Consider the following 26,153-nt stretch of genomic DNA (forward strand, 5'->3'; position numbering starts at 1 on the left):
ACTCCAGGGAGGAGTCAAAGGTCTGTAAACAGGCTTGATCCTAACCAGAGCCTGAACAAATGCTTGAACATCTGGCACAGCTGCCAGTCTTTTGTGTAGTAAGACAGATAAAGCAGAGATCTGTCCCTTTAGAGAACTTGCAGATAATCCTTTCTCCAAACCTTCTTGTAGAAAGGAGAAAATCTTAGGAATTTTTATCTTATTCCATGGGAATCCTTTGGATTCTGGTAAATCTTTCTAGTTACTGGTTTTCTGGCCTGAACCAGAGTATCTATCACAGAATCTGAAAACCCACGCTTTGATAGAATCAAGCGTTCAATCTCCAAGCCGTCAGCTGGAGGGAGACCAGATTTGGATGTTCGAATGGACCCTGTACAAGAAGGTCCTGTCTCAAAGGTAGCTTCCATGGTGGAACCAATGACATATTCACCAGGTCTGCATACCAAGTCCTGCGTGGCCACGCAGGAGCTATCAAGATCACCGAGGCCCTCTCCTGTTTGATCCTGGCTACCAGCCTGGGAATGAGAGGAAACGGTGGAAATACATAAGCTAGGCTGAAGGTCCAAGGTGCTACTAGTGCATCTACTAGAGTTGCCTTGGGATCCCTGGATCTGGACCCGTAGCAAGGAACCTTGAAGTTCTGACGAGACGCCATCAGATCCATGTCTGGAATGCCCCATAATTGAGTTAGTTGGGCAAAAATCTCCGGGTGGAGTTCCCACTCCCCCGGATGGAATGTCTGACGACTCAGATAATCCGCTTCCCAGTTTTCCACACTTGGGATGTGGATCGCAGATAGGTGGCAGGAGTGATCCTCCGCCCATTGTATTATTTTGGTCACTCCTGATGATTGATATACGCAACGGTCGTCATGTTGTTTGATTGGAATCTTATGAATCTGGCCTTTGCTAGCTGAGGCCAAGCCCTGAGAGCATTGAAGATCGCTCTTAGTTCCAGAATGTTCATCGGGAGAAGAGACTCTTCCCGAGACCATAGTCCCTGAGTTTTCAGGGATTCCCAGACCGCACCCCAGCCCACTAGACTGGCGTCGGTCGTGACAATGACCCACTCTGGTCTGCGGAAGCTCATTCCCTGGGATAGATGGTCCAGGGTCAGCCACCAACGGAGTGAATCTCTGGTCTTCTGATCTACTTGAATCATTGGAGACAAGTCTGTATAGTCCCCATTCCACTGTCTGAGCATGCACAGTTGTAATGGTCTTAGATGAATTCGTGCAAAAGGAACTATGTCCATTGCTGCAACCATCAACCCTACTACTTCCATGCACTGCGCTATGGAAGGACGTGGAACAGAATGAAGAACTTGACAAGTGCTTAGAAGTTTTGACTTTCTGACCTCTGTCAGAAAAATCCTCATTTCTAAGGAATCTATTATTGTTCCCAAGAAGGGAACTCTTGTTGACGGAGACAGAGAACTTTTTTCTATGATCATCCGTGTGATCTGAGAAAGGCCAGAACAATGTCTGTATGAGCCTTTGCTTGTGACAGGGACGACGCTTGTATTAGAATGTCGTCCAAGTACGGTACTACTGCAATGCCCCTCGGTCTTAGAACCGCTAGAAGGGACCCGAGTACCTTTGTGAAAATCCTTGGAGCAGTGGCTAACCCGAATGGGAGGGCCACAAACTGGTAATGTTTGTCCAGAAAGGAACTGATGATGTTCTTTGTGGATAGGAATATGTAGGTACGCATCCTTTAGATCCACGGTAGTCATAAATTGACCTTCCTGGATAGTGGGTAGAATCGTTCGAATGGTTTCCATCTTGAACGATGGTACCCTGAGAAATTTGTTTAGGATCTTCAAATCCAAAATTGGTCTGAAGGTTCCCTCTTTTTTGGGAACTACGAACAGATTTGAATAAAATCCCATTCCTTGTTCCTCTATTGGAACTGGGTGTATCACTCCCATCTTTAACAGGTCTTCTACACAATGTAAGAATGCCTGTCTCTTTATTTGGTTTAAGGATAAGTGAGACATGTGGAACCTTCCCCTTGGGGGTAGTTCCCTGAATTCCAGAAGATAACCCTGAGAAACTATTTCTAGTGCCCAGGGATCCTGAACATCTCTTGCCCAAGCCTGAGCAAAGAGAGAGTCTGCCCCCTACTAGATCGGGTCCCGGATCGGGGGCTACTCCTTCATGCTGTTTTGTTAGCAGCAGCCGGCTTCTTGGCCTGCTTACCCTTGTTCCAGTCTTGCATAGGTTTCCAGGCTGGTTTGGGCTGTGAGGCATTACCCTCTTGCTTAGAGGATGCAGAATTAGAGGTCGGTCCGTTCCTGAAATTGCGAAAGGAACGAAAATTAGACTTATTCTTGGCCTTGAAAGGCCTATCTTGTGGAAGGGCGTGGCCCTTTCCCCCAGTGATGTCTGAGATAATCCCTTTCAATTCTGGTCCAAATAGAGTTTTACCTTTGAAAGGGATGTTAAGCAATTTTGTCTTGGATGATACATCCGCTGACCAAGACTTTAGCCAAAGCGCTCTGCGCGCCACAATTGCAAACCCTGAATTTTTCGCCGCTAATCTAGCTAATTGCAAAGCGGCATCTAAAATAAAAGTGCAAGAACACTGTCCATAACCTCCTCATATGGAGTCTCTCTACTGAGCGACTTTTCTAGTTCCTTGAACCAGAACCACGCTGCTGTAGTGACAGGAACAATGCACGAAATGGGTTGTAGAAGGTAACCTTGCTGTACAAAAATCTTTTTAAGCAAACCTTCCAATTTTTTATCCATAGGATCTTTGAAAGCACAACTATCCTCGATAGGAATAGTAGTGCGCTTGTTTAGAGTAGAAACTGCCTCCTCGACCTTAGGGACTGTCTGCCATAAGTCCTTTCTGGGGTCGACCATAGGAAATAATTTCTTAAATATAGGGGGGGAAACAAAAGGTATGCCGGGCTTCTCCCACTCCTTATTCACTATGTCCGCCACCCGCTTGGGTATAGGAAAAGCGTCGGGGTGCACCGGAACCTCTAGAAACTTGTCCATCTTGAATAATTTCTCTGGAATGACCAAGTTGTCACAATCATCCAGAGTAGATAACACCTCCTTAAGCAGTGCGCGGAGATGTTCTAATTTAAATTTAAATGTCACAACATCAGGTTCAGCTTGTTGAGAAATTTTTCCTGAATCTGAAATTTCCCCATCTGACAAAACCTCCCTCATGGCCACTTCAGATTGGTGTGAGGGTATGACAGAACAATTATCATCAGCGCCCTCCTGCTCTTCAGTGTTTAAAACAGAGCAATCGCGCTTTCTCTGATATGCAGGCATTTTGGATAAAATATTTGCTATGGAGTTATCCATTACAGCCGTCAATTGTTGCATGGTAATAAGCATTGGCGCGCTAGATGTACTAGGGGCCTCCTGCGTGGGCAAAACTGGTGTAGACACAGTAGGAGATGATGTAGTATCATGTCTGCTCCCCTCATCTGAGGAATCATCTTGGGCAATTTCATTATCTGTGGCAGTACTGTCCTTACTTTGTTTGGACGCTATGGCACAATTATCACACAAATTTAAATGGGGAGACACATTGGCTTTCATACATATAGAACATAGCTTATCCGAAGGCACAGACATGTTAAACAGGCCTAAACTTGTCAATAAAGCACAAAAACCGTTTTAAAACAAAACTGTTACTGTCTCTTTAAATTTTAAACAGAAACACTTTATTACTGAATATGTGAAAAAGTATGAAGGAATTGTTCAAAAATTTCACCACAGTGTCTTAAAGCATTAAGAGTATTGCACACCAAATTTCAGAGCTTTAACCCTTAAAATAACGGAACCGGAGCCGTTTACAAATTTAACCCCTATACAGTCCCAGCTACAGCTTTTGCTGTGACCTAACCAAGCCCAGAAGGGAATACGATACCAAATGACGCCTTCTAGAAACTTTTCCAGCTATTTTCAGGTCCTCACACATGCATCTGCATGTCTTGCTCTCAAAAACAACTGCGCAGTAATGGCGCGAAAATGAGGCTCAGCCTACAACTGGGAAGGCCCTCCCTGACTGGAAAAGGTGTCTAACATAGTGCCTGCCGTTAAAAAACGTTCCCCAAGCTTATAAATGTGAAATATCAGCATAAACATGTATAAAATGTCCAAATAAAGCAATCTATTTAGCCCATAAAAGTGTCTACCAGTTTTATAGCCCATATTAAGCCCTTTATTCTGTTTGAGACTAAGAAAATGGCTTACCGGTCCCCATGAGGGGAAATGACAGCCTTCCAGCATTACACAGTCTTGTTAGAAATATGGCTAGTCATACCTTAAGCAGAAAAGTCTGCTAACTGTTTCCCCCAACTGAAGTTACTTCATCTCAACAGTCCTATGTGGAAACAGCAATCGATTTTAGTTACTGTCTGCTAAAATCATCTTCCTCTCACAAACAGAAATCTTCATCTTTTTCTGTTTCAGAGTAAATAGTACATACCAGCACTATTTTAAAATAACAAACACTTGATAGTAGAATAAAAAACTACATTTAAACACCAAAAACTCTTAACCATCTCCGTGGAGATGTTGCCTGTGCAACGGCAAAGAGAATGACTGGGGTGGGCGGAGCCTAGGAGGGACTATATGGCCAGCTTTGCTGGGACTCTTTGCCATTTCCTGTTGGGGAAGAGATATTCCCACAAGTAAGGATGACGCCGTGGACCGGACACACCAATGTTGGAGAAATAAAGATCTTCCGGTGGCCAAACACTTTAGGACATGCTGCAATAATAATTTAAATTTTTTTAATTTCACAGCAATAGTCAAAATAAATGAAAAGAAAAGAGGAGGGAACCTATCTCACTTATTATTGCAAAATGAGGCAAAATGGATATTCGAACTCCGTACCCTTAAACCTGAAGGTTTAAATTTAGATTTTAACCTCAATTGTTTTTTTAAACTCGAGTGCCATACGTGTTTTATTAACTAATTAAACATACCTCAGTTCTCATTTCCAACCCATATCATAGGATCTCGAATATTGAAATATAGTATATCTATTTATTGTTGCCTTTATAAACTTATAATAATTCCGTACATTTTTAGAATAGGGTGTCTTTCGATACGCTCACTGCTCTTATTTGTTCTATATATTCTATCACTATTCTATTCTTAACAGCGATAACTACATCTTCAAGGAATATATATTCTTTATTATTTTTTTATATAAAATTTTTTTTTTTCTTTTCATTTTTCTTTAATATATATAAATTGCCCTTTTTATTCTTAGTTAAAATGTTGTCCTCTATATATGTTATTTTTAGCAGGTCATTATGTCTATTAATTCTGCTTAAAACTGAAGGCTGTTTCGATTAAGACTTCAAATGAATATTGATCAATTTTGTTGCACAAATTAGCTAATTGCTAGGGGCTATTTAAACCCCATAGAGACATCTGACAAGCAGCTTGACAAAGACTGAGTGCTCTCAGTTGAAACGCGTTGCTGCTACAATTCTATCACCCAATTCTATCACCCAAGGAGACCTTAGTGGACGTTAAGAACGCCTTAGGAGATACTCTCAACTGAAGCCGTAGAGCCGGGATCTACATCGCAAGCGGCCACTCCCACCAAAGATTTGAGGGCCAATCAGAGACCCTTCCGGAGAAGGCGCGCACTCTGAAGGCTCACAGCGGGAGAACGCTGAACCGGCTTCACGATCGGCTATTTTCGGAACTTAAGGATCCCTACGCCTAGCTTCTACTAGAAGCATCACAGTGTTTCTTACATAGAAGGGACAATACTGGATCATTCATAAAGGTACCTCTCAGCTGCATACGGCTAAAACAAGAAGTTTTAGTACTGTTTAACCTCTTGTCATACATTGATACAATCTGCTACAGGAACTCTTATTCTTATTTTATATTCTAAGAGACCTCCTATACATCTTAAAGACTGTGCAAAACCACGAATATCAGTGAATTACACCTCCAGTGTCTTGTGCACTGCTCATACTCTCCTATTTGCTGTTATATTTTGATATTACATTGTATATTGCATTTTATATTGATTTTTGTTTTTATATCAATTTCTGTTTTAACTAAAACTGTCCTTTTGCAGTGTGCTGCTACTATTTAGCGCTGTATGTCTGTTTTGAACTAGATGTTTTAAATTAGATGCTTAGATAGTTGATTTACTACTCTCGCACAAGCTAATATATATGTTATTATTGATTTTAAGGTTGGCCAACCTATACATTTATTCATTTATTCATCACATACAGTGAGAAAAATTTATTAATATATGAGAAAAATTTATTAAATATTTGAGACTATTTTATTTTTATTTATTAATTAGTTCTGTTATGTTTAAAGTTTAGTAATAAATGTATACCTTTATATTCATTTACATATTGACTCTGTGTTTCTTAGGGTATTATAGCCATTCTTTGGCGCTGGTGTGTTATCTCTTTGTACACTAAACTCTTTCTTTGGGACCTTTAGAGGAAGTCCTATCCTAACTCACTAGCCATACCCTCTTTTTCCAGCGCAGTCTATCACCACCTTTTCTCCATATTTCAGAGCTGCAACATCACTGAAGTGCCCAAAAGCACAAGGTGTGCAATACTCAGAGACATGGCCAAGGTAAGAAAGGCTGAAAGACGACCACCACTGAACAAGACACACAAGCTGAAACGTCAAGACTGGGCCAAGAAATATCTCAAGACTGATTTTTCTAAGGTTTTATGGACTGATGAAATGAGAGTGAGTCTTGATGGGCCAGATGGATGGGCCCGTGGCTGGATTGGTAAAGGGCAGAGAGCTCCAGTCCGACTCAGACGCCAGCAAGGTGGAGGTGGAGTACTTGTTTGGGCTGGTATCATCAAAGATGAGCTTGTGGGGCCTTTTCGGGTTGAGGATGGAGTCAAGCTCAACTCCCAGTCCTACTGCAAGTTTCTGGAAGACACCTTCTTCAAGCAGTGGTACAGGAAGAAGTCTGCATCCTTCAAGAAAAACATGATTTTCATGCAGGACAATGCTCCATCACACGCGTCCAAGTACTCCACAGCGTGGCTGGCAAGAAAGGGTATAAAAGAAGAAAATCTAATGACATGGCCTCCTTGTTCACCTGATCTGAACCCCATTGAGAACCTGTGGTCCATCATCAAATGTGAAATTTACAAGGAGGGAAAACAGTACACCTCTCTGAACAGTGTCTGGGAGGCTGTGGTTGCTGCTGCACGCAATGTTGATGGTGAACAGATCAAAACACTGACAGAATCCATGGATGGCAGGCTTTTGAGTGTCCTTTCAAAGAAAGGTGGCTATATTGGTCACTGATTTGTTTTTGTTTTGTTTTTGAATGTCAGAAATGTATATTTGTGAATGTTGAGATGTTATATTTGTTTCACTGTTAAAAATAAATAATTGAAATGGGTATATATTTGTTTTTTGTTAAGTTGCCTAATAATTATGCACAGTAATAGTCACCTGCACACACAGATATCCCCCTAAAATAGCTATAACTAAAAACAAACTAAAAACTACTTCCAAAACTATTCAGCTTTGATATTAATGAGTTTTTTGGGTTCAATGAGAACATGGTTGTTGTTCAATAATAAAATTAATCCTCAAAAATACAACTTGCCTAATAATTCTGCACTCCCTGTAATGGAAATACTATCTGCATTAGCAAGCTTATCATGACATTCATCACAAACTACAGCCGGAGGGACAGTTACCACAAGTTTACAGCAGATACACTTAACTTTGGTGGAACCAGCATCAGGCAGCGTTTTTCCAGAAGTAGCTTCTGATCCAGGGTCAATCTGAGACATCTTGCAATATGTAAGAGAAAAAACAACATATAAAGCAAAATCTATCAAATTCCTTAAAAGGCAGTTTCAGGAATGGGAAAAAATGCCAATGAACAAGCCTCTAGCAACCAGAAGCAAATGAAAAATGAGACTTAAATAATGTGAGAAAAAAGGTGGAGACAATAATGACGCCCACATTTTTTAGCGCCAAAAAAGCCGCCCACATTATTGGCGCCAAAAATGACGCCACATCCGGTGACGCCGACATTTTTGGCGCAAAACGTCAAAAAAATGACGCAAACACGAAACAACTTCCGGCGACAAGTATGACGCCGGAAATGACAAAGAAAATTTTTTGCGCCAAAAAAGTCCGCGCCAAGAATGACGCAATAAAATGAAGCATTTTCAGCCCCCGCGAGCCTAACAGCCCACAGGGAAAAAAGTCAATTTTTTAAGATAAGAAAAAAATATTTAAATTCATATGCATTATCCCAAATAATGAAACTGACTGTCTGAAATAAGGAATATTGATCATCCTGAATCAAGGCAAATAAATGTTAAAACACATATATTTAGAACTTTATATAAAAGTGCCCAACCATAGCTTAGAGTGTCACAAAAAATAAGACTTACTTACCCCAGGACACTCATCTACATGTAGTAGAAAGCCAAACCAGTACTGAAACGAGAATCAGTAGAGGTAATGGTATATAAGAGTATATCGTCGATCTGAAAAGGGAGGTAAGAGATGAATCTCTACAACCGATAACAGAGAACCTATGAAATAGATCCCGTAGAAGGAGACCATTGAATTCAAATAGGCAATACTCTCTTCACATCCCTCTGACATTCACTGCACACTGAGAGGAAAACCGGGCTCCAGCCTGCTGCGAAGCGCATATCAACGTAGAATCTAGCACAAACTTACTTCACCACCTCCACGGGAGGCAAAGTTTGTAAAACTGATTTGTGGGTGTGGTGAGGGGTGTATTTATAGGCATTTTGAGGTTTGGGAAACTTTGCCCCTCCTGGTAGGAATGTATATCCCATACGTCACTAGCTCATGGACTCTTGCTAATTACATGAAAGAAACATCTTTTTAAAAGCAGGAGGGGGAGAGAACGGCACACCTGGTCTATCCCATTCCTTAGTAATAATTTCCGAAAACCTCTTAGGGACTGGAAAAACATCAGTGTAAACAGGCACTGCAAAGTATTTGTCCATTTTACATAATTTCTCTGGAACCACAAAGGGGTCACAGTCATCCAGAGTCGCTAAAACCTCCTGAGTAATAAGCGGAGGTGTTCGAGCTTAAATTTAAACGCTGTCATTTCAGAATCGGACTGAAGTAAAGCCTACCCTGAATCTGAAATGTCACCCTCAGATAGAAACTCCCTTGCACCGGCTTCGGAGCCTAGTGAGGGTATATCGACACAGTTATTAAAGCGTCAGAAAGCTCTGTATTTGTTCTAGCCCCAGAGCTGTCTCGCTTTCCTTGTAACCCTGGGAGTTTGGACAATACCTCTGTGAGGGTAGAAGTCACAACTACCGCCATGTCCTGTAAGGTAAAAGAATTAGACGCACTAGATGTACTTGGCGTGGGGAGAGCTAGATGGCATAACCTCCCTTTTTTCAGTCTGAGAATTCTCTGGTGATAAATCTTTAAAAGCCATAATATGGTCTTTATAGTTTATAGATACTTCAGTACATTTGGTACACATTCTAAGAGGGGGTTCCACAATGGCTTCCAAACATATTGAACAAGGAGTTTCCTCTATGTCAGACATGTTTAACAGACTAGTAATGACACCAGCAAGCTTGGAAAACACTTTAATAAATGTGAAACAGCAATTAAACAAAAACGGTACTGTGCCTTTAAGAGAAAAAAAAATAACACTTAAACTGCAAAACAGTGTTAAAATGTAGTAAAGACTAAATTTTTACAGTGTGAGAAAGGGACTAAAGCAACATTGCACCCACTTGCAAATGGATGATTAACCCCTTAGCCCCCAAACCGGATTTAAAAAACGTCAACCACCGGTAAAACAGAATTTATGTTTACCTGATAAATTTCTTTCTCCAACGGTGTGTCCGGTCCACGGCGTCATCCTTACTTGTGGGATATTCTCTTCCCCAACAGGAAATGGCAAAGAGCCCAGCAAAGCTGGTCACATGATCCCTCCTAGGCTCCGCCTACCCCAGTCATTCGACCGACGTTAAGGAGGAATATTTGCATAGGAGAAACCATATGGTACCGTGGTGACTGTAGTTAAAGAAAATAAAATATCAGACCTGATTAAAAAAACCAGGGCGGGCCGTGGACCGGACACACCGTTGGAGAAAGAAATTTATCAGGTAAACATAAATTCTGTTTTCTCCAACATAGGTGTGTCCGGTCCACGGCGTCATCCTTACTTGTGGGAACCAATACCAAAGCTTTAGGACACGGATGAAGGGAGGGAGCAAATCAGGTCACCTAAATGGAAGGCACCACGGCTTGCAAAACCTTTCTCCCAAAAATAGCCTCAGAAGAAGCAAAAGTATCAAACTTGTAAAATTTGGTAAAAGTGTGCAGTGAAGACCAAGTCGCTGCCCTACATATCTGATCAACAGAAGCCTCGTTCTTGAAGGCCCATGTGGAAGCCACAGCCCTAGTGGAATGAGCTGTGATTCTTTCGGGAGGCTGCCGTCCGGCAGTCTCGTAAGCCAATCTGATGATGCTTTTAATCCAAAAAGAGAGAGAGGTAGAAGTTGCTTTTTGACCTCTCCTTTTACCTGAATAAACAACAAACAAGGAAGATGTTTGTCTAAAATCCTTTGTAGCATCTAAATAGAATTTTAGAGCGCGAACAACATCCAAATTGTGCAACAAACGTTCCTTCTTTGAAACTGGTTTTGGACACAGAGAAGGTACGATAATCTCCTGGTTAATGTTTTTGTTAGAAACAACTTTTGGAAGAAAACCAGGTTTAGTACGTAAAACCACCTTATCTGCATGGAACACCAGATAAGGAGGAGAACACTGCAGAGCAGATAATTCTGAGACTCTTCTAGCAGAAGAAATCGCAACTAAAAACAAAACTTTCCAAGATAATAACTTAATATCAACGGAATGTAAGGGTTCAAACGGAACCCCCTGAAGAACTGAAAGAACTAAATTGAGACTCCAAGGAGGAGTCAAAGGTTTGTAAACAGGCTTGATTCTAACCAGAGCCTGAACAAAGGCTTGAACATCTGGCACAGCTGCCAGCTTTTTGTGAAGTAATACCGACAAGGCAGAAATCTGTCCCTTCAGGGAACTTGCAGATAATCCTTTTTCCAATCCTTCTTGAAGGAAGGATAGAATCCTAGGAATCTTAACCTTGTCCCAAGGGAATCCTTTAGATTCACACCAACAGATATATTTTTTCCAAATTTTGTGGTAAATCTTTCTAGTCACAGGCTTTCTGGCCTGAACAAGAGTATCGATAACAGAATCTGAGAATCCTCGCTTCGATAAAATCAAGCGTTCAATCTCCAAGCAGTCAGCTGGAGTGAAACCAGATTCGGATGTTCGAACGGACCCTGAACAAGAAGGTCTCGTCTCAAAGGTAGCTTCCAAGGTGGAGCCGATGACATATTCACCAGATCTGCATACCAAGTCCTGCGTGGCCACGCAGGAGCTATCAAGATCACCGACGCCCTCTCCTGCTTGATCCTGGCTATCAGCCTGGGGATGAGAGGAAACGGCGGGAACACATAAGCTAGTTTGAAGGTCCAAGGTGCTACTAGTGCATCCACTAGAGCCGCCTTGGGATCCCTGGATCTGGCCCCGTAGCAAGGAACTTTGAAGTTCTGACGAGAGGCCATCAGATCCATGTCTGGAATGCCCCACAGGTGAGTGACTTGGGCAAAGATTTCCGGATGGAGTTCCCACTCCCCCGGATGCAATGTCTGCCGACTCAGAAAATCCGCTTCCCAATTTTCCACTCCTGGGATGTGGATAGCAGACAGGTGGCAGGAGTGAGACTCCGCCCAAAGAATAATTTTGGTTACTTCTTCCATCGCTAGGGAACTCCTTGTTCCCCCCTGATGGTTGATGTACGCAACAGTCGTCATGTTGTCTGATTGAAACCGTATGAACCTGGTCCTCGCAAGCTGGGGCCAGGCCTGGAGAGCATTGAATATCGCTCTCAGTTCCAGAATATTTATCGGTAGAAGAGATTCTTCCCGAGACCAAAGACCCTGAGCTTTCAGGGATCCCCAGACCGCGCCCCAGCCTATCAGACTGGCGTCGGTCGTGACAATGACCCACTCTGGTCTGTGGAACATCATCCCTTGAGACAGATTGTCCAGGGACAGCCACCAACGGAGTGAGTCTCTGGTTCTCTGATTTACTTGTATCTTCGGAGACAAGTCTGAATAGTCCCCATTCCACTGACTGAGCATGCACAGTTGTAATGGTCTTAGATGAATGCGCGCAAAAGGAACTATGTCCATCGCCGCCACCATCAACCCGATCACTTCCATGCACTGAGCTATGGAAGGAAGAGGAACGGAATGAAGTATCCGACAAGAGTCCAGAAGCTTTGTTTTTCTGGCCTCTGTTAGAAAGATCCTCATTTCTAAGGAGTCTATAATTGTTCCCAAGAAGGGAACCCTTGTTGACGGGGATAGAGAACTCTTTTCCACGTTCACTTTCCAGCCGTGAGATCTGAGAAAGGCCAGGACAATGTCCGTGTGAGCCTTTGCTTGAGGAAGGGACGACGCTTGAATCAGAATGTCGTCCAGGTAAGGTACTACTGCAATGCCCCTTGGTCTTAGCACCGCTAGAAGGGACCCTAGTACCTTTGTGAAAATCCTTGGAGCAGTGGCTAATCCGAAAGGAAGCGCCACGAACTGGTAATGTTTGTCCAGGAATGCAAACCTTAGGAACCGATGATGTTCCTTGTGGATAGGAATATGTAGATACGCATCCTTTAAATCCACCGTGGTCATGAATTGACCTTCCTGGATGGAAGGGAGGATAGTTCGAATGGTTTCCATCTTGAACGATGGGACCTTGAGAAATTTGTTTAAGATCTTGAGATCTAGGATTGGTCTGAACGTTCCCTCTTTTTTGGGAACTATGAACAGATTGGAGTAGAACCCCATCCCTTGTTCTCTTAATGGAACAGGATGAATCACTCCCATTTTTAACAGGTCTTCTACACAATGCAAGAACGCCTGTCTTTTTATGTGGTCTGAAGACAACTGCGACCTGTGGAACCTCCCCCTTGGGGGAAGTCCCTTGAATTCCAGAAGATAACCCTGGGAGACTATATCTAGCGCCCAAGGATCCAGAACATCTCTTGCCCAAGCCTGAGCGAAGAGAGAGAGTCTGCCCCCCACCAGATCCGGTCCCGGATCGGGGGCCAATATTTCATGCTGTCTTGGTAGCAGTGGCAGGTTTCTTGGCCTGCTTTCCCTTGTTCCAGCCTTGCATTGGTCTCCAAGCTGGCTTGGCCTGAGAAGTATTACCCTCTTGCTTAGAGGACGTAGCACCTTGGGCTGGTCCGTTTTTACGAAAGGGACGAAAATTAGGTCTATTTTTTGCCTTGAAAGGCCGATCCTGAGGAAGGGCGTGGCCCTTACCCCCAGTGATATCAGAGATAATCTCCTTCAAGTCAGGACCAAACAACGTTTTCCCCTTGAAAGGAATGTTTAGTAGCTTGTTCTTGGAAGACGCATCAGCCGACCAAGATTTCAACCAAAGCGCTCTGCGCGCCACAATAGCAAACCCAGAGTTCTTAGCCGCTAACTTAGCCAATTGCAAAGAGGCGTCTAGAGTGAAAGAATTAGCCAATTTGAGAGCATTGATTCTGTCCATAATCTCCTCATAAGGAGGAGAGTCACTATCGAGCACCTTAAGCAGTTCATCAAACCAGAAATATGCGGCAGTAGTGACAGGGACAATGCATGAAATGGGTTGTAGAAGGTAACCCTGCTGAACAAACATCTTTTTAAGCAAACCTTCTAATTTTTTATCCATAGGATCTTTGAAAGCACAACTATCCTCTATGGGAATAGTGGTGCGTTTGTTTAAAGTAGAAACCGCTCCCTCGACCTTGGGGACTGACTGCCATAAGTCCTTTCTGGGGTCGACCATAGGAAACAATTTTTTAAATATGGGGGGAGGGACGAAAGGAATACCGGGCCTTTCCCATTCTTTATTAACAATGTCCGCCACCCGCTTGGGTATAGGAAAAGCTTCTGGGAGCCCCGGCACCTCTAGGAACTTGTCCATTTTACATAGTTTCTCTGGGATGACTAAATTTTCACAATCATCCAGAGTGGATAATACCTCCTTAAGCAAAATGCGGAGATGTTCCAATTTAAATTTAAATGTAATCACATCAGATTCAGCCTGCTGAGAAATGTTCCCTAAATCAGTAATTTCTCCCTCAGACAAAACCTCCCTGGCCCCCTCAGATTGGGTTAGGGGCCCTTCAGAGATATTAATATCAGCGTCGTCATGCTCTTCAGTAACTAAAACAGAGCAGCCACGCTTACGCTGACAAGGGTTCATTTTGGCTAAAATGTTTTTGACAGAATTATCCATTACAGCCGTTAATTGTTGCATAGTAAGGAGTATTGGCGCGCTAGATGTACTAGGGGCCTCCTGAGTGGGCAAGACTCGTGTAGACGAAGGAGGGAATGATGCAGTACCATGCTTACTCCCCTCACTTGAGGAATCATCTTGGGCATCATTGTCATTATCACATAAATCACATTTATTTAAATGAATAGGAATTCTGGCTTCCCCACATTCAGAACACAGTCTATCTGGTAGTTCAGACATGTTAAACAGGCATAAACTTGATCAGAAAGTACAAAAAACGTTTTAAAATAAAACCGTTACTGTCACTTTAAATTTTAAACTGAACACACTTTATTACTGCAATTGCGAAAAAACATGAAGGAATTGTTCAAAATTCACCAAATTTTCACCACAGCGTCTTAAAGCCTTGAAAATATTGCACACCAATTTTGGAAGCTTTAACCCTTAAAATAACGGAACCGGAGCCGTTTTAAGCTTTAAACCCCTTTACAGTCCCTGGTATCTGCTTTGCTGAGACCCAACCAAACCCAAAGGGGAATACGATACCAAATGACGCCTTCAGAAGTCTTTTATAAGTATCAGAGCTCCTCTCACATGCGACTGCATGCCATGCCTCTCAAAAACAAGTGCGCAACACCGGCGCGAAAATGAGACTCTGCCTATGCTTTGGGAAAGCCCCTAAAGAATAAGGTGTCTAAAACAGTGCCTGCCGATATTATTATATCAAAATACCCAGATAAAATGATTCCTCAAGGCTAAATATGTGTTAATAATCAATCGATTTAGCCCAGAAAAGGTCTACAGTTTAAATAAGCCCTTGTGAAGCCCTTATTTACAATCGTAATAAACATGGCTTACCGGATCCCATAGGGAAAATGACAGCTTCCAGCATTACATCGTCTTGTTAGAATGTGTCATACCTCAAGCAGCAAGGGACTGCAAACTGTTCCCCCAACTGAAGTTAATTGCTCTCAACAGTCCTGTGTGGAACAGCCATGGATTTTAGTTACGGTTGCTAAAATCATTTTCCTCATACAAACAGAATTCTTCATCTCTTTTCTGTTTCTGAGTAAATAGTACGTACCAGCACTATTTGAAAATAACAAACTCTTGATTGAATAATGAAAAACTACAGTTAAACACTAAAAAACTCTAAGCCATCTCCGTGGAGATGTTGCCTGTACAACGGCAAAGAGAATGACTGGGGTAGGCGGAGCCTAGGAGGGATCATGTGACCAGCTTTGCTGGGCTCTTTGCCATTTCCTGTTGGGGAAGAGAATATCCCACAAGTAAGGATGACGCCGTGGACCGGACACACCTATGTTGGAGAAAAGACAGTTAAGCACCTTGCCACAGCTCTGCTGTGGCTCCTACCTGCCCTCAAATATGATTAGTGAAGAAATAAGCCCTCTATAGTGGTCCTCAGATGCAAGAGGACTCCTCTAGGGAAGCTGGATGTCTCAGTCTGAAAGAAACCGCAATTAAAGCGCGAAAATAGGCCCCTCCCACCCTGTACTCGATGTCAGAGGGACCTTAAGGAAATACTCCTAGGAGTATCCGACTATGCCATGTGGAAACTAGGCCCCAAATAAAGACTTATCACCCTCAGAGAAAAAAACGTCCCATTTATGAAACATGCAAATGTTTTGCCACTAATTAATATGAGTATTAACATGAGTATTACCCCACTTTGTAAGCATGATCCCAGTCGTTGCAAAATCACTGCATCTAGCTTACCTCAATATACACAAGGTTCTGTCAGCATTTTCTAGAACTTATCCTTTCTCTAGAAATAAAAGTACTGAATATACCTCAAAGCAGGTAATCTGCAGACCGTTCCCCCAACTGAAGTTTTCCCATACTCTTCAGTTATGTGTGAGAACAGCAATGGACCTTAGTTACAAACCGCTAAGATCATCAACCTCCAGGCAGAACTCTTCTTCTAATTTCTGCCTGAGAGTAAAACAGTACAACGCCGGCACCGTTTAAAAATAACAAACTCTTGATTGAAGGCAAAACTACACTAAATCACCACATATCTCTTTATACTTCCTATCTTGTCGAGAGTTGCAAAGAGAATGACTGGAGGTGGGGGTTAGGGGAGGAGCTATATAAACAGCTCTGCTGTGGGTGTCCTCTTTGCAACTTCCTGTTGGGAAGGAGAATATCCCACAAGTAATGGGTGAACCTGTGGACTGGATACACCTTAGAAGAGAAAGTTTATTTACTTTTTTTAAATATATGTCTAAAGAATAGTGGCAATGGTTGTTGAAAATGTATAGAGAACAAACAATTTTCTTGTCCTGAATTACCTTCTACACCACTGATGCACTTAACTCGGTCTCTGACCTCCACATTATAACCCTCAAAGGACATGAAGACTCCGTCAGGGTGGTATGGTCCACGCTGTGCATACACTTTGGAATAGCTGTGGGAAAACTCAAAGCGTTCAAAGCCATCATATTGAGCAATTTTTCCATATACTTCAAAGTACTTTTCCACCCAGGAGAATGGCACGTATACTTCAGGCCCTTCCCTCCGGCAACGTATAGTCTGATCTTCATTAATCACGCAGTCCAACTCCTCATACTTCTGCCCTGTACTTTTATTATCTACCAATGGTGGAGCTTTCTGCTGCTCTTGGGGTGAAGATTCTTCAGATTGTGGCTGCACATTTGCCCCATTACTCTCAGAAGCAGCCGCTCGCTTCTCTAAGCTTTCGGCTCTCAGGCCTGGTTGGGGTCCCCAGGGGAGTGTAGAAGTGTGGTCATTTGAGGAGCATTTATTCCACAGGAGAACAGTCACCAGAGTAAAGAGAGAGCAAATAAAGATGAGAGTCTTATAGTTGACTCGAGCTGCCAAGCAACGCATGGTCAGACCATACCTGTAAGCATAAGAAAGACACATTAAGCAATTCTTCTCAGATAGACTTCCAATCTAGTACATTCATTTTTAAATAGAAGAACATACAGAACAGATACATGCAACGGTTCACAGTGAGACTATGGGCTAGATTTATTAACGCTGAGGCGTACAGCGTGTATACGCGCCCCTGTACGCCTCAGCTCGCCTATGGCGGGGCGAAATTACCCGCAGGTATTCGCCATTGCACACAAGCCCAATTTTGCACTCGCGTGCAATCCCGCCCCCTGCCCGCGCACAGCCAATCACACGCGGGCAGGAGCTGTCAATCTCCTCGGTCGGACTCGACCGAGGAGATTGAATTTCGCCACCTTAGAGGTGGCGAAGAGCTTAGGGAAGCTGCTTGATAAATCACGGCGAGCAAGTTCTTGTGAGAACTTGCAGCTGTAGGGGCATGATACATCGAGCCCTATATAGACCCCACAACCATTTTTCTTATTTGCAGTCTGTCTTTTAGGGGTTAAGATGCAATTAAGTCAGAAGTAGAACACGTAACAGAGAAAAGGGTTCTGATATAATGAAGAAAGAATACAAATAATACAAAATGGTTCTTAGAGCATTACCTCCTATTGATAATTTCAGTTCATCCCTAATATGAAGAATCCTGTAAATAACCTTACTGTTAGGTGCCTCCCCACCTATATACTTTTAACACACGACAGTCACTCCAAAGGCACCGAAACTCCAAAAGGTTTTGCTTTGTAACCAATTAGTTACCAGATTAAAAAACAAGGGCACTGCACCAGATGGATGTTTATATTCAGTAAATACTAGCAGAGAAGTATTAAATGTGAGCCCTGAGCCCACACACAGAACTGGCTGGCACTTATTTTATTTTGGATAGGAAAAAATAAAAAAAAGAGCAATGCTGTACTGTGAAATGAGAATACAAATGAAAAACGAAATGGGTTGAGTCCTAATTGAATCTAAAATCAGTGAGCAGCATACTGACTATTTAAGTCCTGCCATTTAACAGCTGCAGGGAGCTATCTTCCATCTGTACAGGGTACAAAAACTGTGGTTCAGGAGGAATGGGCTGTAGGAGAATCCCTGGAGCTTCCATGCACCCTTTGTTCTGGGCAAACACTTGATATGACAGCTAAACAGATGCTTTATATTTACCATAACAAACGGGCAATGGCACTATTTGCATAGGAAACTAGCACATATAGGCAAGTATCCCTGCTTGCTTTTCCCCAGAAATAACTCCTATACAATGTTACCAATGCACAAGAGAATTCTGGGTAAGTTATGCAAATTAGATATGCAAATTCTTAGTTTTTATGCTTCAAACTAATACTGTTTTAACACAGCTATCCTTTTAACAGGATTATTACAGCAAACCAGAAATCACTCACTAGACAGCCTGTTTCATTCTTTTTGGAACTCATCAGTAGGAGATAGATTTCTGGTTGCTGCATCGTTAAAGCTATTTTCAAGGTTAAACCAAAATTCATTAAAATTATGGGGGGGAGATAAAAAAAGTGAAATTAAAATCCTCCATGTCTCAAAATTAAATCAATGTAAATATTTGCATAGGAAACTAGCACATCTAGGCAAGTATCCCCACTTGCTTTTCCCCAGAAATAACTCATATACAATGTTACCAATGCACAAGAGCCTAGATGTGCTAGTTTCCCATGCAAATATTTACATTGATTTAATTTTGAGACATGGAGGATTTTAATTTCAGTTTTTTATCTCCCCCCATAATTTTAATGAATTTTGGTTTACTAGCCTATATACAGACAGCAAATGATGGTCTTGAATTGCTATATATGTTCTGAAATCATTCACTAGAAATACTTTTGTGTGAATAAAAAGTGAGTTGGGACATTACCTTTATTGGGCCAACTAGAACTAAATAGAGTGGAGGTTCTCAGGATTGCTAGATTAATTAATCAGCACAAATACATCTGCCCACAGTTATTTCTGGTTAACTAATTTAAAGGGACAGTTAATTACACATTCATGGTTTAGATAGAGCATGCAATAAAAAACAAAAGCAAAGAAAAAAACTTTCCAATTTACATATTTTATCAATTATGCTTTGCTCGCTTGGCATCCTTTGTTGAACAGCTAAAATAGGTAGGCTCACAGGAACTCAGGAGCGTGCACATGTCTTTAATCTTCTATGGCAGTTGTGTTTGCAACAGTGTTTGTGGCAATGTTACACATCATTGCAAACACTGTTGTCTTACAACTCTAAAGACACATGCACTCTCCTGATGTCTTATGAGCCTACCTAGGTTTACTCTGTCAGAATTGTTAAGTTTAATTTTGACTTTACTGTCCCTTTAATCTAAAAAGACAACTCAAATATGGTGAATAAGCATCTTATATGGGTCACTATTTATAACCCCTGAAATGTCACAATCTTCATATACTTTAACTTGCTGAACGCTGTTCCATTGTTTTCACGGGCAGGAGTATCTGCCAAACCTAAACAGTGGGGAGACTTTGAGCATAAAAGGGTTAATGACAATAGGCCTAAAGTGTATATATCCCTATTCCAAAATAATGCCCAAATCTTACTTCATCAACCAAAGATTATTAATCCATGCCACCATCTAGACCTCATAATAGTGTGTCTTTGGTTGCCCTACATTAGTAAGCATTCCTGATAATCAATAACTTGCTACAGTTATCACAGTGGTACCTTCAAGAAACTAGGCTTCAACACAATACACCAGATAATCTTAAAATACATCAAAGAATATTTAAATTTGAGGGAAAACCGCTCATGTTACTTTGTAAAAACAGGAATTTAGCGATGTACATAAAAAACAAACAAAAAACCCCCATAAATTATGCTTACCTGATAATTTAATTTCCATCTGTGGGAGGAAAGTCAACTGCTTCATTCATTACTTGTGGGAATTAAGAACCTGGCCACCAGGAGGAGGCAAAGACACCCCAGCCAAAGGCTTAAAAACTTCCCCCACTCCCCTCATCCCCCAGTCATTCTGACAAGGTAACAAGGAACAGCAGGAGAAATATCAGGGTATCAATGGTGCCAGAAGAATAAAATTAAATTTAGGTCTGCCTACCAGAGAAACGGGCGGGAGCAGTGGACTCTCCTCTCCTCGCACAGATGGAAATTAAATTTTTGGGTAAGCATAATTTAAGTTTTCAATCTTAATGGGAGGAGAGTCTACTGCTTCATTCATTACTTGTGGGAACAAATACCCAAGGTCTAGAGGACACTGAATGAAAAAAATGGGAGGGTAAAAGGAGGCGAACCCTAAACTGAGGGCACCCCAGCCTGCAGAACCTGTCTCCCAAAAGCCGTTTCCGCAAAAGTATGTAAAGAAGACCAAGTCGCCACCTTACAAATCTGCTCCACAGAAGCCTCGTTCTTAATGGCCCAAGAAGAGGCCACAGCCCTAGTTTAGTGAGCCGTAATCCTCTGAGGAGGCTTATGTCCCGCTGTCTCATAGGCCAGACAGACAATGCTCCTCAAACAAAAAGACAGTGAAGTGGAAGAGGCCCTCTGCCCCCTGCGTTTCCCTGAATACGCAACAAATAAAGACGAAGTCTGTCTGAATTCCTTCGTGGCCTGAAGATAAAACTTCAAGGCCCGAACCACGTCCAAATTATGAAGCAACCTTTCCTTTGAAGAAGGGGGGTTACAAAGAAGTAACTACTATTTCCTGATTGATGTTACGATTCGACACGACCTTGGGAAGAAACCCCAATCCAGTGCGAAGAACAGCATTATCAGTGTGAAAAAACAGGTAAGGAGGCTCACATTGCAATAGCCAGTAGGAATAGTACTTTCCAGGAAAAAAGTTTAATGTCAAGCGCATGCATAGGCTCAAACGGAGCCCTCTGCAAAATCTTAAGAACCAAATTTAAGCTCCAAGGAGGAGCAGAATTTCTAAAGACAGGTCTGATCCTAGACAGAGCCTGAACAAAGGACTGAATATCAGGAAGCTCCGCTAGCTTCTTGTGCAACAGTACAGATAAACCTGAAATCTGACCCTTTAAGGAACTGGCAGCAAGAACCTTATCCAATCCCTCCTGGAGAAAAGCCAGAAACCTGGATACCCTAACCTTGTGCCAGGGATATCCACGTTCCTCACACCAGGACAAGTAGGTCATCCACACCTTATGATAGATGCGCCGAGTGACCGGCTTCCTGGCCTGAATGAGAGCATCAATCACTCTCTCCGAAAATCCACTCTTCGCTAAGACTAGGCGTTCAATCTCCACGCGGTCAGTCTCAGGGAATCGATATTTTGGTGTAGAAATGGACCCTGAACCAGCAGATCTCTGCGACAGGGTAACCTCCATGGAGGAGATGATGACATCCCCACCAGATCCGTAAACCACGTCCTCCGCGGCCACGACGGAGCAATCAGAATAGCCGAAGCTTGCTCCTGCTTGATGCTGGCCACTACACAAGGTAGAAGTGGCAACAGTGGAAAAATGTAAAGTAGGTTGAACTTCCAGGGCAGCGCTAAGGCTGGGGATCCCTGGACCGCAACCCGTATCTGGATAGCTTGAAGTTGAGTCTGGACGCTATGAGGTCTATCTCCGGTGTCCCCCATCTAATGCAGATCTCCACGAACGCTTTGGGATGGAGAGACCATTCCGTAATCTATTATCATACCCAGGAATTCCACCCTGTTGCTGGGAACCAGAGAACTCTTTCCTTCGTTTATCTTCCATCCATGGGATCGAAGGAGAAGAGCCCTCAAGTGTTCCTCCGCGAGACTGCAGGATGGAGCCTGGACCAGGATATCGTCCAGATAAGGCGCCACTGCAATACCAAAATGAGCAGTGCTCCCAAAACCTTCGTAAAAACTCTTGGGGCAGTCGCCAGACCGAAAGGTAGGGCCACAAACTGGAAGTGTTGGTCCAGAAATGCGAATCTTAGGAACCTGAAGTGATCCCTATGGATTGGTATGTGCAGGTAAGCATCCTTCAAATCTATTTTAGTTATGAATTGTCCCTCTTGAACTAGGGGCAGAATCGACCTGATCGTCTCCATTTTGAATGATGGGACTGACAGAAACTTGTTTAGACACTTTAGGTCCAGAATTGGGCGAAACATGCCCTCTTTCTTTGGGAACACGAAAAGGTTTGAATAATACCCCAGACCTCTTTCTGCTAGAGGGACTGGGGAGATTACTCCGAGAGAGGACAGATCCCTCACGCATCCTAGGAAGGAGTCTCTCTTCTCTGGATTTGATAGATTTGACAGGAGGAATCTGCATCTGGGCGGATGATTCTTGAATCCTATCCTGTAACCCTGGGCTATGACCTCCAGAACCCAAGCGTCCTGAGCATCTCTTATCCAGGCCTCCGCAAAAAGAGATAGTCTGCCCCCTCAACATGGACAATTTTTTTTGTATTTGTTTTTTTAAAATGCTTTATTGAATGAACATATGAAGTTTTACATCAGTGATATTTTACAGAAACAAAAACGCTTTTAGTGATGTAAGTATAAGTCAAGTCTGTTATAACACACGCTATACTAACCGGATAAAAAGTTTTACAGTTTGGTTGATCATTGTTTTTATACATACTACTTGTTTAATACAGTTTTCACATACATTCTAATGTAGCTGAAGATTTTTGAAGCGTAGAAATGTATTCATGCATAAACATACAGTGGAGTGAGTATGTAGACCTCTGTTCTTAAGAACATTGAACAGATGAGTATAAATTGTTCAGCTCATGCTTTCCATAGAAAGTCACAAAGGAAGGAAAGAGAGAAGAGGGAGGGGAGATAGTTGAGAGGCGATAGCGAGGGAGAAAGGAAGGAGGAGAGCAAAAAAAAAAAAAAAAGGGGGGTGATGAGTCACACGTCTTGTGTGAGGGAGGGTCAAGAGACCCACCAGATAAAGACCGGGTCTTACACACTTTTGCCTTCCCATATTAGTGTCAGGTATTCATGGATCTCTAGTTTTCCAGTCCTCAGATAATGGAACCTCTCCAGGCCCAGCAAATCCCAGACCCCGGCCCTCCACTCTCCCAGACTTGGCACATTTAGCGATTTCCAGTATCTCGGGATGAGTCCCTTAGCACAATTCAGCATCAGGAGGGACTCCAATTTTTTTTTATCCACGGACTCCTTGAACGAAGAGCTATCTTTGAGCGGGATAGTCGTTCGCTTAGCGAGCGTGGAGATAGCACCATCCACCTTAGGAATGGCCCCCCACAGCTCAAGCTGTGAATCTGGAACGGAGAATAGCTTTTTAAAAGAAGTAGAGGGGGAAAAGGAGAAAACAAGTATCTCCCATTCATTCTTAATAATATTAGCCATTTTAATGGGGACCGGGAAAGCCTGAGGCACCACCCTGTCTTCATAAACCCTATCTAGTTTAGGGATCGAAGGTTCCCCCGGCATTTTCGGTTCAGGAACCTCCAACGTAGCAAGCACCTTTTTCAGCAGAAAGCGCAAATGCTCCATCCTAAATTTAAAATCTTGCTTCTCCGCAGACTGAGGTCTAGAAGTCGCCGATTCCGACCCAGAAAAAAGTCCTCCGAAGAGTCAGAGTAGTCTTCATCAGCGGATAATCTGTCGGACATCTAGCAGAGTAGATGACCCACCCCTGGGACGGATACCTATGTTTCACCTTTTGCTTGCGCTTAGCAGGGCATGGTAAGGCATTGAAGGCCGCAGAAACCGCCATTTGTAACTGATCAGCGAAATCTGGTGGCCAAAGGGCCCCTCCCGCAGGAGGATTAGTGGTGCCCTGGGGAGCTGCATGTGCAATCGGAGATGAGTGTAGGGAACGCACCTCGCGGGACAGAGAACCCTCAAAGGTGGACAGCTCAGTTGTACTAAATATCTTATTCTTTTTAGATATAGCAATTTTATCAAAGCATGTGGAACAAAGTTGAGCAGGCAGATCAACCGGAATCCTCCTCACAATAGACACAGTTATTAGGTTTAATTAAAGAGTGAGTACCCTCTGACATATCAGAGTCCTCCATAGCTTGCGCCTTTATTGCGGACTAGATAGAAATTAAATGGCACCTTTATATCCCAATGGAAGGGGCACTCACCACCTCCTATGACCCGGACCACAGAGAAACCGCTTAGTCTCCTACCGTCGGTCAAGAGAGAAAGGAAGTTAAAGAGGTCACACCCGGTCACATGGACTGCCATGCAGGAACGCCCCTGCACTAGAGAGAAACGCGCCAAAAAAGGCCTGTGTCGATCTCTCGCTAAGAAAACTGACTGTTCACACACTGACAGAGCCTCATCTCACACATGTTGCAGCATTAAACACAATAACAATATTATGCACAAATCCTCCCCTGTTCAATAACCCCCTTTCCGAGGGTATTACCCTTGATTCTATACAGATAAAAGGAGACACACTGTGACCCTGTCTTCTTACGTTATATGTGTATAAATGAAACGATCTTACCAGAATCTATGCCGTGGAACAGGAACACAGCCTTTCAAGTGTGACAGGGTAGTAGCATCGCTCCTGACATGGACTTGAGAGCAGAAAAGCAGGCAGCGAAACTTGTAAACGCTGATTGCTTATGGAACTGTTAATCTGAGTCAGGATGGTTTCGCAGAAAGACTCTCCCTGCATCTCCAGACTCTAACATTCATCCATGCTCTCACTGAGAGGCTGACAGGATTACTTAAAACTCCAGTCCCATTTCGAAGAGTACTACCCTCCATAAGAGACTACTCCGAATCTTCCAACACTTCTCTGCCAACCTCCTGTGACGAAAGGCAAAGAATGACTGGGGGATGAGGGAGGTATTTAAGCCTTTGGCTGGGGTGCCTTTGCCTCCTCCTGGTGGCCAGGTTCTTAATTCCCACAAGTAATGAATGAAGCAGTGGACTATCCTCCCATTAAGATGGAAACAAGCAATTGTTGCTTAAAAAAAAAAACATTCATAAATAAAACAAAGATTTTAACAAACAAAGATGTTCACTACTGGTAGGAAAGGGCTAAAGATAGATATATATATATATATATATATATATATATATATATATATATATATATATATATACAGGGAGTGCAGAATTATTAGGCAAGTTGTATTTTTGAGGATTCATTTTATTATTGAACAACAACCATGTTCTCAATGAACCCAAAAAACTCATTAATATCAAAGCTGAATAGTTTTGGAAGTAGTTTTTAGTTTGTTTTTAGTTATAGCTATTTTAGGGGGATATCTGTGTGTGCAGGTGACTATTACTGTGCATAATTATTAGGCAACTTAACAAAAAACAAATATATACCCATTTCAATTATTTATTTTTACCAGTGAAACCAATATAACATCTCAACATTCACAAATATACATTTCTGACATTCAAAAACAAAACAAAAACAAATCAGTGACCAATATAGCCACCTTTCTTTGCAAGGACACTCAAAAGCCTGCCATCCATGGATTCTGTCAGTGTTTTGATCTGTTCACCATCAACATTGCGTGCAGCAGCAACCACAGCCTCCAGACACTGTTCAGAGAGGTGTACTGTTTTCCCTCCTTGTAAATCTCACATTTGATGATGGACCACAGGTTCTCAATGGGGTTCAGATCAGGTGAACAAGGAGGCCATGTCATTAGATTTTCTTCTTTTATACCCTTTCTTGCTAGCCACGCTGTGGAGTACTTGGACGCGTGTGATGGAGCATTGTCCTGCATGAAAATCATGTTTTTCTTGAAGGATGCAGACTTCTTCCTGTACCACTGCTTGAAGAAGGTGTCTTCCAGAAACTGGCAGCAGGACTGGGAGTTGAGCTTGACTCCATCCTCAACCCGAAAAGGCCCCACAAGCTCATCTTTGATGATACCAGCCCAAACCAGTACTCCACCTCCACCTCCACCTTGCTGGCGTCTGAGTCGGACTGGAGCTCTCTGCCCTTTACCAATCCAGCCACGGGCC

The 26,153-nt window shown here is 42.7% G+C and overlaps 1 protein-coding gene across 4 annotated transcripts in view; it reads right to left on the reverse strand.

Annotated features, from left to right (window-relative positions):
- Nucleotides 1-26,153, reverse strand: part of GLCE (glucuronic acid epimerase) — a 416,991-nt gene that overhangs the window by 112,854 nt on the left and 277,984 nt on the right. For all 4 annotated transcript variants that reach the window (XM_053718496.1, XM_053718497.1, XM_053718494.1 and 1 more), the window contains one exon: nucleotides 16,666-17,237. In XM_053718496.1, coding sequence (XP_053574471.1) covers nucleotides 16,666-17,224 — 559 coding nt within the window. In that variant the 5' untranslated portion in view covers nucleotides 17,225-17,237. The remainder of the gene's footprint in view (nucleotides 1-16,665; nucleotides 17,238-26,153) is intronic.

The sequence above is a fragment of the Bombina bombina genome, chromosome 6 (genome assembly GCF_027579735.1).
Source record: "Bombina bombina isolate aBomBom1 chromosome 6, aBomBom1.pri, whole genome shotgun sequence".
Lineage (NCBI taxonomy): Eukaryota > Metazoa > Chordata > Amphibia > Anura > Bombinatoridae > Bombina > Bombina bombina.